The 14,971-nt window shown below is 43.5% G+C and overlaps 1 protein-coding gene across 1 annotated transcript; it reads left to right on the forward strand.

Annotated features, from left to right (window-relative positions):
• The first annotated feature begins 1,018 nt into the window (after positions 1-1,018).
• On the forward strand, positions 1,019-13,786 carry LOC144485139 (putative G-protein coupled receptor 139). The gene is made up of 3 exons (XM_078203380.1): positions 1,019-1,268; positions 10,330-10,509; positions 12,870-13,786. The coding sequence occupies exons 1-3, from the start codon at positions 1,019-1,021 to the stop codon at positions 13,784-13,786; spliced, it is 1,347 nt and encodes a 448-aa protein (XP_078059506.1).
• Positions 13,787-14,971: the final 1,185 nt, after the last annotated feature.

The following is a 14,971-nucleotide window of genomic DNA, read 5'->3' on the forward strand; positions in this document are numbered from 1 at the left end:
ATTCAATTTTTTTTTACTGTTCTCTATCTCTTATTTCTTTATTGTCTTTCTTCATTTTTATTCCCACTCTACTTGACGCCCCTTCCCTTTCCTTCCCCCCATCCCCCTTGCTTCTCCTTTTCTAAATCTTGCTTCTGTTCCATCCATTTTCCTCTCCCCCCCCACCGCCCCCGCCCCCCACCCCACCCCCGTGCTCCCCAAACATCTTCATTTTAGCTTCTCTGCATTTGGCCATTCACACACTGCATTCTCTCTGTGGACAGCTATCAAGCGGTTTTCCTGGTTTCTGTGTTTATGATTCCTCTTTCATTCCCTAACCCTTCAGTTCAAATCTCTCGCCCTTTCTATGCCTTTTAGCTTTGACAAAGGGTCGTCTGGTCTCGAAACGTAAACTCTTTTCTCTCCTTACAGAAGCTGCCAGGCCTGCTGAGGTTTTCCAGCATTTTCAATTCAAGTGTCACAACTTCATTTCTTGTCTGCTGAGGTAACTAATTTTGTTGTCTCAGCAACTAATTCTGCTGGACTGCATTCTGTCTCAGCAGCTCATATTACTGCACCGACTCTCGTGATGATGTCTCAGCAGTTCATTTGCTCTAAGACATCATTCAGTGTTGCAGTTTGGCTCCTTCCAGTTTCAGCATAACCTTCAGCTAGCACCGTTACGACCTCACACAGTTTATCAATAACCACGTGTGCACTTTAATTGACTGTAAGTTGTTGAGGATCAGGAGGTCTGGAGTCTTTCTCTGCCAGTAACGAAGGCTCCTCAACTCCGGGAAGGATCTGAGTGTTCTTCCGCCATGAAAGCAATCGTGGTATCACAGGGCTCCTCCTCCCAAACCACTTGACGACCATGAACATCTGTATCAATGTCAAATAACTCATCAGGCTGCAAGGCTTCCCCTCGTCTGCTACAGCTTCAGTGTTGTACTGCTGTGATGTACCGGCTTCCTTTAAACCACCAGCAGGTGTTCGTGGTGCAGCCTGACTCTCAGCCATATCCCGCTGTGTTATAACCATGTCGTCTGTGAAAGTTGAAGAAAACAATTGTTTTTCCATCATGGTAATTGTCTTGTATATAAATAATCAAATGGCTTTTTGTCTTGCCGAAACGAAACCAAATATCACCTCCGCCACATACTCCGGCGTTGAGAAACGTAGCAGGTCCCAAGCATGTTCCTCCTGTGCAGTGAGCTCCTTAATGGATGCCAGTCTGCTTCTAATCAGCGAACGCTCCCAGGCATTATGTGCCTTTTTGCCTGCAGAAAGTAAGTGACTTGAAAAATTCTTGCTATAAACCTGTAGGTCAGCAGCAGCAAAAATCAATTGGACCTGGGACCATGTTCACAATCTCCAAGGTTAACTGCATTTTCTGACCCTCTTCAGGTTTGTAAGGAGACTACTATTTACACAGCTTCAGAGATCCCCATTGTTTTTAAAGTGTCTGACCCTTCTACAAATCTGTGAGGAGACAGAGCTATTTGCCATACTAAATGCAGACTGAAATCGTTACTTTGGGGGAGATTTTATCTCTGGTTGAACGCATCAAGTCATTGAGTTGCTTGCGACAATGCTCCATGGTCCGTGGCACTTCACAATCTGCAGACACCAAGGTTTCAATTTTCTTCCAAGACAGAGTTTGCATTTTCCTTGGTGGTTTTGCTTTTCCATTACCCAAAAATTGAACTTTCCTCTGTTTCACTTCATGCATTTGAGTTTCAAAATCATGGTCAGAGAAGTTTTGAGTTCTCTTTTTCCCAGCAAACTTTTCAGTGGCCATGTTCTCAATTAAAACACACAGACACCTCGAAGCATGCCAAGGATAAAAAACGTTACATAATAATAATGCAATGCCGATTTTGGGCGACACGGTGGCACAGTGGTTCGCACTGCTGTCTCACAGCCTCATGGGCCTGGGTTTAATTCTGGCCTTGGGTGACTGTGTGGAGTTTCCACGTTCCCCCTGTGTCTGAGTGGGTTCCCATGAGTGCTCTGGTGTTCTCTCACATTCCAAAAATGTGCGGGTTATTTAATTTGCCATGCGAAATTGTCCCTCAGTGTCACTGGATTAGCAACATGAATTCATGGGGTTATGGGGATAGGGCCTGGGTGGGATTGTTGTCGGTGCAGGCACGATGGGTCGAATGACGTCCTTCTGCACTGTAGCGCTTCTATGGACGAAATGTTACAGTTGTGTTCGCCCTGGAAATGGCAAAAGCCACCCGAGGTCAATGGACATTTGTAAAGCCTGCCCCTCATCTGCTGGAGGGGTGGATCTGGGAAATTCGCCCTTATGCTTCTATGACTCTAAGTAGTGCTGTTACAAAGTTGAGATTGTGAAGTTGCAATTTGATGTTTGTAAAGATGGAAAAAATGCAAAAATGCTCGAGGGGAAAAAAAAGCATTGCGTGGTCACTTTGAAACCTGCTGTTTGCTGTCAGTGCTTGGAGGTTTAAAATACAAATTACATACAGAGTCCAAGCTGAAACACATGTACCGAAAAGTAAGGCAGTATTTTTGAAAGGACAAGGACTTTTTAAAAAATTCCACCCAAACAATTTACAGCAGGCATTCAGCTACCAGGAACATAAAATTTGAATTTGATTGTGTTGACGACATCAGGCTAATCCTATTGTCGGAAAATTGATAGGTCATAACAGGTATAAAAGAGAGTACAGGGGGAAAAACAAGAGAGCAACAGAACTCAACAGAACTCTCAAACCTCGAGAGGGAGAGAGCAGATCTCCACTCTGCCAGCTTCAGATATCTCTTAATAGAAGGCACCATCTAACTTGCAAAATGTACCAAATAGGAAAGAACTTACAGACAGAGGAATCAACAGAGGAACTCTAAATGATTCTACAATCCACAAACCTGATTGTATTTTGAGAGTAACTGAATTCTATTATTATATATTTTTTGGTTATGAATACGTATTGTATTTATTTGATCAGCATTCCATTAGAATCTTATTTTATTCGGTACGTTACATGTTTACTTAAAGGTCCCTGTTAGTTAAATAAATGAATTAAGTGTTTTTTTTAAGTTAGTTTCAGATATTTCTGTTAGTTAATCACTCAAGGTTAATGAAGAACAGTTCACACCTTCCCACACACGTTTAACAGATTACGAGGTGAGGTATTCCTCTTTGGGGGATTCGGCATTAGTTCTCATAAGGGGAGTCAACCTCCACATCATTACGTTACTTTCACAAATTTGAAACAAATAAAACATTTATTTATACATGTTAAATAATACTCATGTTCAATAATTAAAATGAATTTTTAAAATACAGTTTGAATGATCCAATGAATGCTTAAAAGATACCAACTGCTTAAAATAAAGAGCAAAAACAATATAATACAAATACAAATAGATACATTTATAATAGCATGGTTCCCTTTTCAATATAAATCTGCCTTTCGAAACCTGGACCTCAAGAGGTGTTCTCAGGCTTACCGCGTCAGAAGGGGCGTGGTTATCCATCACCTGTGACGCGTGGGTCTGGTCAGATTAATTCGGTGCAGGTCCGAGGCTTCCGCACACATCCGTAGTTTCGGCGGAGCTGCTAAGGAAACGTGAATGTGCATTTTAAAGAATATTTTTGGCAGACCATATATTTCGACCGGCGATCCGAATTTACGGGTGGATACTCCCTAAAACCTCATCTCAGGTATGTCTCCTGCTCGGAATGCTGAGTCTGGAATAAAACAAAATTTGCCAATGATCAGGCGTAATTCCCAAACTAACATTGTGACAGGCAGGCAAAGTTAACGCTGTTCCTTTTATTAGCATTCAGTTGCTTTAACGCAATGGTTGCAGGAAAAGACGGGATCGGAAGTTTGAATGTGGCGCGTTTTCAACGTGCGTGTCTGTGCATCACATTGTTACTTCGGTATTGTTCCATTGCACATGTGCGGCATATAATCTCCATAGGTTAGCGTTTGGTACAAAAGTTATGGCCCAAATATCAAGTTGACCATGGCATCATTCGGACATGTAGGATCACAGAAGCATAGGACAGGAACAAGAGCAGGAAATTCAGCCCTTGGAGTCCACTTTGCCTTCCGAGAAGCTTGGCCGATGGTAAGCTCAGGTAGTTAGCTCTGAAGTCACGACTTTCATCTCAGTGCTGGTCAACAAATCTTGAACATTTGAAATAGGTTTATTCCATCTAGTTGTCATTGGTAAATGTGCCATTTCATGAGGCTTTCTACCAGTGACTCGTGCTCCAGTTGCATATTATTTCAGTGGGGAGGTTGTGATGGAGCTGGATGAAATGTTCATTGGGCCAAACACTCGATCCCAGGTTTTCTCTCTTTCTCCTCCTCAATATTTCAGTTTTCTACCCTTTGCCAATTGCTTTGTCTCTTCAGCTCACAGCAAAGTCTCCTCATTTCCACACATTAAACCAAAGTTCTGAAATTTAACGTAAGTCCTTGCCCATGTTTGAAAGATTCATTTGATTCGAGTTCTGAAAGTTGATAAAGAGAAAATGTGAACATACGATAGGAAGAGAATTTGAAACCATGTCGTGGAGAAACAGGCCGAGGTACTGTTCATATTGTAACTTAGGATCTCTTGTTTATTAGAAAGACACTTTTAATCACGATCACACGGCGTCAGTTAACAAGCGAGCATTGGAATGCATTATTTGGAATTGTATCCCACTATTTCATGTGTTACGCACTGTGCGACAGTGCAATTGAGACGGAAGGACAGCCAGGAAGTTCTGAAATATTAGAGTAGCTGCTCCTATTTCTTATTATCTTAGAGACATTACACAGAGAAATCATCAGAATTATATTGACCTTGGAGTTTTTCACCAGTGGTATTCCTGTTTGTTTGAGGTTGTATTCGGATCTCAAGTTCCGTTATGATAGAATCGTATACTCATGTATAGGTACAACATAGAAGGAGGACTGTCTGTCCAAATTCACTGTGATGGCTTTCCCATGGAGAAACTTACCCAGTGTCAATGCGGTGCCTTCACCCTTAACCCTGTAAGGTTTTTCCTTTTCAAGGATTCTCAAGTTTTCTCTTTGCATCTGTGCAGAAGTATGCAGGTTGACCTGTTCGTGATTTAAATCTTGTTAAGTTGAATTGTTTGGTTAAAAAAATGAGAAACTGTTAAGAAAGGGTGGCATCGAAACTTGATTTTGCCGCTGATCGACAGACAATGATTTCTGGCCAAAGTTAGGAAAAGCTTTATGCGTGAGCTTAAAATCGAGGAATTTGTTTTTGAAAATGCCGTTGCAATGCACTGAAGATGCTGTTTCCCTGTCGTTCGAGCACTTTCAGCCAACAGCAGCGCTCAGACATGGACTGGCACCCAAGATTCTCAGGTTAAAAATCGGGTGTTGGACTGACGAAGCGACCCAGGCCCAGGTTAGTAGCTTCCGCAGGGCTCTATGCACTGTCTGATGAAAAGCATCAGAGACTTTGATTTCCTTCTTCCATAGTTCACCCTCTCCAGAGCATTTCGCTCACAGACAGACCGGCAAACTCATTTGTGCATCATTTCACAAACCCTCTAACTTCCACCAACTACTCTCTTCATAGTAAAAGGCGTGAAATGGGACAACTGTTGTTATCCAGGTATCTGCATTGGGACTTCACAGCTTTGAAGTTGCATTAATTTCAAGGAGTATTCTTAATTTGCCGAAATTGGAATGGGAATCCACAAAAGCACAACGCTGGATTTCACAAGTGGCTAAAGAATTTCAAATAGTATTCGTTGAGGCAGAGTGTTAACGGCAGACATCGGGAGCTACATTCCTAATTTTGCCAATCACAAATTGTGGGGGGTGCATCTTCATGGAAAATCAAGTCCTTTTACCCGACCACCTCTGCCCTGCAAAAGAGCTAGCAAAACAATCCATTTTAAAAATTCAAACATGGGACAGATTCGTCGCTGGCTGGCCACTATTTACTGCCTATCCCGAGTTGCCCTTGAGAAGATGGTGGTGAGCTGCCGTCTTGAAACGCCAAGATGTGGAGATGCCGGCGTTGGACTTGGGTAAACACACGAAGAAGTCTCACAACACCAGGTTACAGTCCAACAGGTTTATTTGGTAGCAAAAGCCACGAGCTTTCGGAACAGGCTGTCCCTTCGTCAGGTCGGTGGGAGTTCTGAGAAACTTCTGAGAGAACTCCCACCCACCTGACGAAGGGACAGCCTGTTCCGAAAGCTAGTGCATTTTGCTACCAAATAAACCTGTTGGACTTTAACCTGGTGTTGTCAGACTTCTTACTGTTCTTGAAACGCTGCAGTCCATGCGCTGTGGCTTGTCGCACAATGTGGTTCGCGAGGAAATTCCAGGATTTTGACACAGCGACAGAGAAGGAACAGCGATATATTTCCAAGTCAGAATGATGATTTGTTTGGAGGGGAACTTGCAGTTCGTGATGTACCCAAGTATCTGTTGCCCTTGTCCTTCTATATCGAAGTGGTCGTGGGCTTAGAAGGTGCTGCCTAAGGAAACTTGGAGAGATCGTGCAGTGCGCCTTGCAGATAGCACACGCTGCTCCTACTGAGCGTCTGCGGTGGACAGAGTTGATGTTTGTGGATGTGGTGCCAATCAAGCGGGCTTCTTTGTCCTGGATGGTGTCAAGCTTTCTGAGTGTTGTTTCAGTTGGACCCATCTAGTTAAGTTGAGAGTATTCCACCTCCTGACTCCTGACTTGTGCCTTGTAGATGGTGGACAGGTTTTGGGGTGACATGTGGTGAGTTGTTCACCGCAGCATTCCTCGATTCTGACCCGCTCTTGTAGCCACAGTGATTATGTGGCGATTCCAGTTGAGTTTCAGGTCAATGGTAACTCCAAGGATGATGATCGTGGGAGATTGAGTGATGATAACACCATTGAATGTTAAGGGGCAGTGGTTAGATTGTTTCTTTATTGCTGATGGTAATTGACTGGCATTTGTGTGCCGCGAATATTAATTGCCACTTGTTATCACAAGTCTGGATCTTGTCCAGATAATGTTGCATTTGAACATGGAGTGAGGAGCCGCAAATAGTGCTGAACATTGTTCAATCATCACTGAACATTCCTACTTTTGATTGTATGATGGAGGGAAGGGCACTGATGAAGCAGCTGAAATGGTTGGCCCTTGGACATTACCCTGAGGTTATCCTGCAGTGATGTCCTGGAGATGAGATGACTTACCCCACAACTAAACCATCTTCCGATTTCCCAGGTGTGACATCAACCAGCTGAGTGTTACCCCGTTGAAACCCACTGATTCCAGTTTTGGTAGGGCTCCTTGATGCCACACTGGGATGAATGCGGCCTTGATGTCATGGACTGTCAATCTCACCTCATCTCTGGAAGTCAGCTGTTTTGTCCATGTTCTAACCAAGTCTGTAATGAGGTTAGGAGTGGAGTTACTATGACGAAACAGAAACTGGGCGTCACAGCAGGTTATTGCTGAGCTGGTGATGCTTGTTAGCACTGTTAATGACCCCTTCCATCACCTTGCTGATGACCGAGAGTAGACTGATGGGACGATAATTGGCCGATTGGGGTTTTTCCTGCATTTTCTGTCCAGGACAAAGCTGGGTAATTTTCCACATTGTCAGGTAAATGCCAGTGCTGTAACTGTACTAGAAGAGCATGGCTCGGGGAGTGACAAGTTCTGGAGTACGAATCTTCAGTACTAATGCGAGAATATTGTCAGGGCCCACTGACTTTGCAGTATCCAGTGCCTCAAACCGTTTATTGATGTTATGTAGAGTGAATCGAATTGGCTGGAGAGTGGTGTCTGTGATGCTGGGCCCCACTGGAGGAGGCCGAGATGGATCATACACTTGGCACTTCTGGCTGAAGAGTGCTGCGAAATTCTGCGTATCTTTTGCACTGATGTGCTGGACGCCTTCATCGATGAGGATGGGGATGTTGCTCTCAGTAATCGAAGGTCATTGTTCAAAATTGCCGGTTTGGCATGCAGCTACAAAGTTGGATGACTTGTACATAGAATCACATTCTTCCCAACGCTATTCCGAGGCCGCTGTGCTTTAAGTCCCTGCATTGTCCAAACGGGCTGAGGCACAGGTGAGCTTTGAACTCTGGATTTTTTTTTACGAGACAGGCACTATAACTATCGAAACATCATTATTCACATAATCGCAGTGCTGTATGATGGTGAGAATTTAAAACTTTCATTTGGAAGAGAGCGTTTCTGTGCAGCTTTATGAAGATAGGAACATTCAGGCATCTCTGGGGGGCAAAAACAATTCCTTACAGCTCGTTGGTAACCTGAATTTTTGATTTTGCAAATCCAATCGTTTGACCTCCCAGCTTGTGCGCTAAAGTTAGCAGAAAAGAATGCTGACTTCTTAACTCACTGAATCAACAAAAGACTTGATTACAGTCGGGAAACTTCAATTAAACAGATTATGTTGGGGATAAAGATCAGAATGTTTGGCAGCATCTGTTGAGAGAGAATCAGAGTTTACCTTCTGCATCCTCACAGATCTTCTTCAGAGCTGCTGCCAGATCTGTTGATACTTTCCAGCATTTTCTGTTTTTGTTTTTGATTTCCAGCATCCACAGTATTCTGTTTGCTTTGTCCTTAATAAATCTACGTAACTGTGCACAGGATGATGAATGGCATTGATACATTAAATTAGATATTGTGACATGAGTTAGATTAAATTTGTATTTTTCAATCTGGTATTCAATCATTTGCGATGGGCTTTTTTCTGGTGAGATTGACACAGTTCCTTTGAATCATATAATTGGGATTTAGGCGCTGGTGTCAGCTGGACAGCGTTGGAGTGAGATGGAAACCCTTTGTTTCTCTGCTGCTCTGTCTGAATGTTACATTAAAAATATCTCCCTGAACCTCGGACCAGAGTGTTCCTGAATACTTTTGCTGTCTGAGCATGTGGAACTGATGAGCAGTCTATGTCTATATGAGTGATTTTGTGGCTACTGTGTGTGAGAAGGAGCTGCCTGCATTGTTCCATGTATCTCAGGTGGAGGGGGGAAAAAGAACAACATGGAAATTCTGTGGATGGGGTCGAGGGCAGGAGAGATTTAAAGTTATTTGTGATAGTATTGGCGTAAGGTCAGAGGGAGGGAATGTGAATGGTAAGGGAACAAAATTGGGGGGATGAGTGCAAGATATTGTGGGAAGATGAATATTTATTGCCGAAAACAAAGAAAAGGAAAGATGAGAGGTTACAAAAGAGAAATTCAGACAAAATTATAACAGAATCTTTTGCTTCTATTACTCTGTACTGCTGGACTGCTCTTTTGCTTCGATTACTCGGTACTGCTACAACGTTGCTGTTTACAAGATGCACGTTTATGTGAGACTATTATTGAATTGTGGGTGTTTTGTCATTACTAATCTATTATTGCTGGTTCCTCTTTGTTTGAAAGCATACTCTTTTCGCCAACTGTCCAGGATTCGAGTTACAGATTTGACAGGTCGTCCCATTCAGCCCAGTTCAGGTGACACAGCCAGATTCTGCATTCAGGCACACAAATGAATATCGCCTGGTTGTTGGTGTGAAAGCCCCTCCGTCTCAGAGAAATTCATATCCCGGGATCTTTGAAAACCAATGCTTCTGACTCTGCCTGTCGTGGATACACAATCTTTATCAGCACGTCTCCCACATATTAACCCATTTGAAATATCAAGGTCAATTTTGTGTCCTATGTTTCAATGTAATAAAAAAGTCTCTTGCTTTGAAACTGCAGTTTCGCATCTGCCAAGCGGCGACATTAACTTCGAAATGGATGAGGAAAGTCATAATGGAAAAAAACAAGACTAAATATATTCAGGGCTTATACCAGCGTTAGCAGCTTCGTATCACTCTGAGGGGATAACCCCAATCCTCTCAGGAATTAAGCACTAACTGTGGGACTGGAGGGCTGCGGGCTTCTCGCAGTTATCTTGGAGTGAGACTAGAAAGATGACACGGTACCTTCACTCAGTGAACTGAATGTGCTTTAATCCCATTTGGTGATATTGACTGGCCATTGACCCACATATCGACAGATTTGTTGAATCGCAGAAAGTGAATTGTCATATCACACAAACAGGCACCGATGCAAGCATTCCTCATTACTATAGTGGTTAATAACCCGCCTTAGCATAAGGAGACCAGGATTCAGTTCATCCAACGGGGTGAACTTTAAACACAAAATTGAAGGCAGACTTCCAAATGGCAATCATTCACATATAGAAAGTGGGCAGGGCAGATGAATCTCGGAACAAGAATTAGACGGACTCGAAAAGTTAACTCTGTTTCCTTTTCTGCAGATGTGGCCACAAGTGTTGAGTTTTTTGAGCATTTTTCTGTTTATGTTTTAGTGCAGATGAAGATAGTGCATCTGTCACAGGCAGAGTCATGGTCAGTCATCGAATCATACCGTGCAGTAGAGTCTCATCGGCCTATTGAGTCTGCAATGAAACATGAGAAAAATCTGACCGACATGTGTAATCCCATTTACGAGCACTTGTCCAATAGATTTGAAAGTTTAGACTTGCTGGGTAATCATCTGGACACTTGTTAAAAGATTTGAGACAACTCGCCCCCATCACCCTCCCAGGCACCTCAATCCAGAACCTAGCCACCTGCTAGGCAAAAAGGTTTATCCTCGCCCACCCTCCCACGACCCCACACCGCCCCCTTATCCGCCAACCCCCGAAACGTCCTGCCCCTCATCTTGAACCTATGTCTCATCGTGATTGACCCTTCAACTAAGGGGAACAGCTGCCTCCTATCCAGTCGTTCATGTACCTCATAATTATGTACACCTCAATCAGGTCGCCAGTTCATAGAAATCATAGAAACCCTACAGTGCAGAAGGAGGCCATTCGGCCCATCGAGTCTGCACCGACCACAATCCCACCCAGGCCCTACCCCCACATATTTTACCCGCTAATCCCTCTAACCTGCACATCCCAGGACTCTAAGGGGCAATTTTTAACCTGGCCAATCAACCTAACCCGCACATCTTTGGACTGCATCCAAGTTAGTCATCTCTGCTCTAACTAAAACAACCCAGGCCGATCGAACTCTCTTCACAACTTTGAAGTTCCATGCCAGGCAGGATCGTGTGAATCTGCACGCTCTCCAGTCCAATCACATCCTTCCTATGATGTGGTAATCAGAAATGCATGCAGTACTCTCACTGTGGCCTCACCAAAGTTCTACGCAATTCCAACAGGATCTTGCAGCGAGCCAAGGCGGAAATGGCAGGTCAGATGTTAAAGATCAGAATTGAAACAGTCAATGACTTTTCACTTGATTTTGTGATTTATTCGACTGAATTGAGGCAGATAAAGAGAACAACAGATTCCAGAGTGCAGAGGAACAAACTTGAGAGGCCACTCTGAGGTTAGAAATGTAATTACTGACTGGTCATGAAAGGTCCATCATTGAAGCGATACGAGATATGTAGATGCACCTCATGGTGTTGGAAGAAACATTTCCATTGCTGTTTAACACACCTTCCCATTATAACGTGTTATTGTACGTGATCAGAATTTTCCTGTCTTGCGGCTGGGGATCTGGGTCCAAGTAAATCCCAGTGCTTCATATATTCCCTGAACAGAGAATTGAAAGAACTGTCGTAACATGATTTTCTCAAAGATTCGTGGTATTGATGGCGGATGGGTGTGTGTTGAAGGGGGGGGGGGGCGGGGTGGTGGAGGTGGGGAGGGGGCGGGATAATTCAAACGATTTTGCAATCTCAACATCTTCGTGGAGATTCTGGACGGTATAAATCAATGCACAGTGAACTTCAAATCGGACAAATCGTCTGCTGCAAAAAGGGACAGGTTCATCTGAACACAAAATGCATCGACCAATTCAATGGATCAGGAAAGTATTCTACATGGTCCTTGCCATAACTGGTGTTCCTGGTAAGTGTCTAAAGCTAATGTGATTGTTTAACTTTTCGTATGAGCAAGTGTTTGCAATTAAACTGAGAAAAGTAATGTTCCATTCGTTGGTATGGTCACAGTTTTGCGGACACTTATTTAATAAGATAATTATGTTCATTACATTTGCTGAATCATCTGTGCAGTTGTATTGTATTGTCCCATCGGAATCTAGTTCTGAAGTACTCAGTATTATAAAGGTGTTGCATTCATTAGAATGCTCTGTTGTGTTGAATAAACTCTCTAAGCAAGAAACTGTCTTGAGTGGAAGGTTTTATTAGGATTATCTGTCCATTTAGAATACGATTGAACATGGTCACAAAATGAGTACGTGCTATTATTTTTGCATCGTCAATTTGCCCCCATCAAAGGTGTTTTTTTGTGATTTGAGGACAACAGCTATACCTAAAACTTTAAGTGAGCTATAATTCAGCTTTCTATATAGGTTAATATAACATCTATTATTTCAGTGACCGTCACATAGAGATAATCCTATTTTGGTCACAATTGCACTGTCTCATTAAACTTCATTTATGCATCTGTAGCACCAGAAAACAGTTTGTCTGAGCTGGATCCAATTCTCCCATCTGAGGTAATGGCTCCTTAGCAGGAGAAGTGGACCATATCGTGAGAAGGATTCCTAACGCAGAATGTGATCCAAGCTGAAGATGAGTTCCTATCAATGGAGTGGTAGGAGGCAGGCATAGATCTCCAAATGAACATTTGGTTATGCTTTCTCGTGAAAACATTTTACATCATGATCTGTCCCTGGGGAAAGTCTGCAGCCCACTGTCATCTGACATGTGTTAAACCTGGAATTGGACGTGCGAGAGGCAGGCTCAGATCATTGTTCAGATGCTCTTGCCAGTCATCTGATTCCAACCCACACATTTGTGATGCTATTTTATTTTCTGATGAGTTCTGGAACATATTTTTTTCAGTAATTCCCTTTCTCTCTCTTACAGTTAATTTAGTGGCAATTGTGGTTCTGTCTCGTGGAAAGTGCGACCTCTCCGCCTGCACAACTCGCTACCTCGTGGCCATGGCAGTGGCGGATCTCCTGGTCATTATCACTGAAGTTATACTGAACCGAATCAATGATTATTATTTCCCACTGAATTTCCTGGAAATCACCCCTGTGTGTAGTGTTCGCTATGTTATGCTGCGTGCAGCCACAGACTGCTCTGTCTGGTTCACAGTCACTTTCACTTTTGATCGATTTGTCGCCATTTGTTGTCAGAAGTTACAATCTAAATATTGCACCAAGAAGACTGCATCCGTGGTCCTAGGAACAACGGGCATTTTACTGTGTTTAAAAAATATTCCCATCTACTTTAGATTTAAACCGAGAAGGATTATTGACAATGTACCATGGCGTTGTAGTAATAAGCGTAGTTATTTCAGGGACCCGAGATGGATTGGATTTAGATATTTTGAGAAAGTTTTAACACCATTGCTCCCGTACATTTTAATTTCGTTACTCAATGCTCTAACAGTTAGACATATTCTAGTAGCCAATAGAATCCGTAAAGGACTGAGGGGTCAGAGCAATGGAGAGAATCACAGTGACCCAGAGATGGAGAGCAGAAGGAAGTCTATGATTTTACTCTTTACCATATCGGGCAGTTTCATACTCCTCTGGTTTGTGTATGTTTTATATTTTTTTGGTGTTCATGATAACTTCGATGATTATTCTTCTTACAACTTTGAAAAGGTCGCATACATGCTGCGGAATTTAAGTTGCTGCACAAACACACTGATTTACGTGGTGACGCAGTCCAAATTCAGAGAGCAGTTGAAGAACATAGCAAAATACCCGTTTACATTCCTGGTCAAAGAAATAAAGAACAGAGCAGAGTGCAGCTCAAATATCCCGTGCTAAGTGGCAAAAAACACAGGAGGACCAGAGGGAAAGGGCCTGGGGCAGCAGGAAACATCTCAAATATTTCAACGACGACGCAGAGGGAACAGGGAGAGATGGATCGGAACAAAATTAACGGCAGATCTCTTATACTGAGAAGAACAGTGAGTCAGGAGCAAGGACAGACATTCAGAGGACCAGACTGAAATGAGCAGAAGCAATTCGACACAATAATGTTCCGTGGGACAAACGTAGACAAACTTTCGGATGACCTGCAGTAACTCCGCAGTCGCAGTCAAACAAAGCAAAAGGCAGTGGGACAATGGTGAGAGCTGGCATCGGGATCCCAGGAAGTAAATTAACAGGGGTAATCAGCGGACAGGAAAGCAGTGACCAAGGGACAAGAGCTGACATTCGGAGGAGCGGAGATTAAGAAGCCAGGTGGATAGTCAGAGAAAAGGCCTGAAGGTTAGATACGGATGCAGCAGGCACTAGATCTCTGCTAGGTCGATTCCCAGCGCCTCACCTCCTGTCAATAAAAAGAGTTAATTCAAAGGAAAAACGCTGTGATGCTGGAAAACACCTGTTGACAATGTATAATTTGTCAATCTCGTTAGTAACTAATCGCACCAATTTATTGAATCTGTGGCCTTCGTGATTCTCCAGATTAATCACTAGAATCTGCCTTCCTCTCTCTCACCAGCTCCCGCCACTCCACCCCCCCCCCCCCCCGCCCCGCCCCACCATCTCCTCCAACAATGTAGGCTATTGATAGGTGTCTTCGTGGTCACGTCTGGACAAGTCCAGCCAGGGGCACGGGTGGGCAGCAGAGACCTGCTGCGGAGTTTGCCAGCCAGGGTGGGGTAGTTGCGGAGGAAGAGCTCAGGGAATTCGAGGGACGAAAAAGTGTGTTTATTTGGAGGAGACAATTAGCCTTAGTTGTTGAATGATCGCCAGCCCCCACCCTCTCCTGGAAAATGTTTCTGGTTTCCTCTGTTTTCCGGTGTGATGACAGCTGATAGTTGGCCTAGGGTCGTATATTCGCAATGCCATCTTTTACATCTCAACAACACCGCCTGCCAATCTCCCTCTTTAAGTGTATTCGCTGTGGTAACCCTCGTCCATTCCATTGCTTCATCCAGACTCGACTATTCCAACACAATGCTGCCCAGTCTCCGGCTTCCTCCCTCCATAACCTCGGCTGCA

Source organism: Mustelus asterias, unplaced genomic scaffold (genome assembly GCF_964213995.1).
Source record: "Mustelus asterias unplaced genomic scaffold, sMusAst1.hap1.1 HAP1_SCAFFOLD_153, whole genome shotgun sequence".
Taxonomy (NCBI): Eukaryota; Metazoa; Chordata; class Chondrichthyes; order Carcharhiniformes; family Triakidae; genus Mustelus; species Mustelus asterias.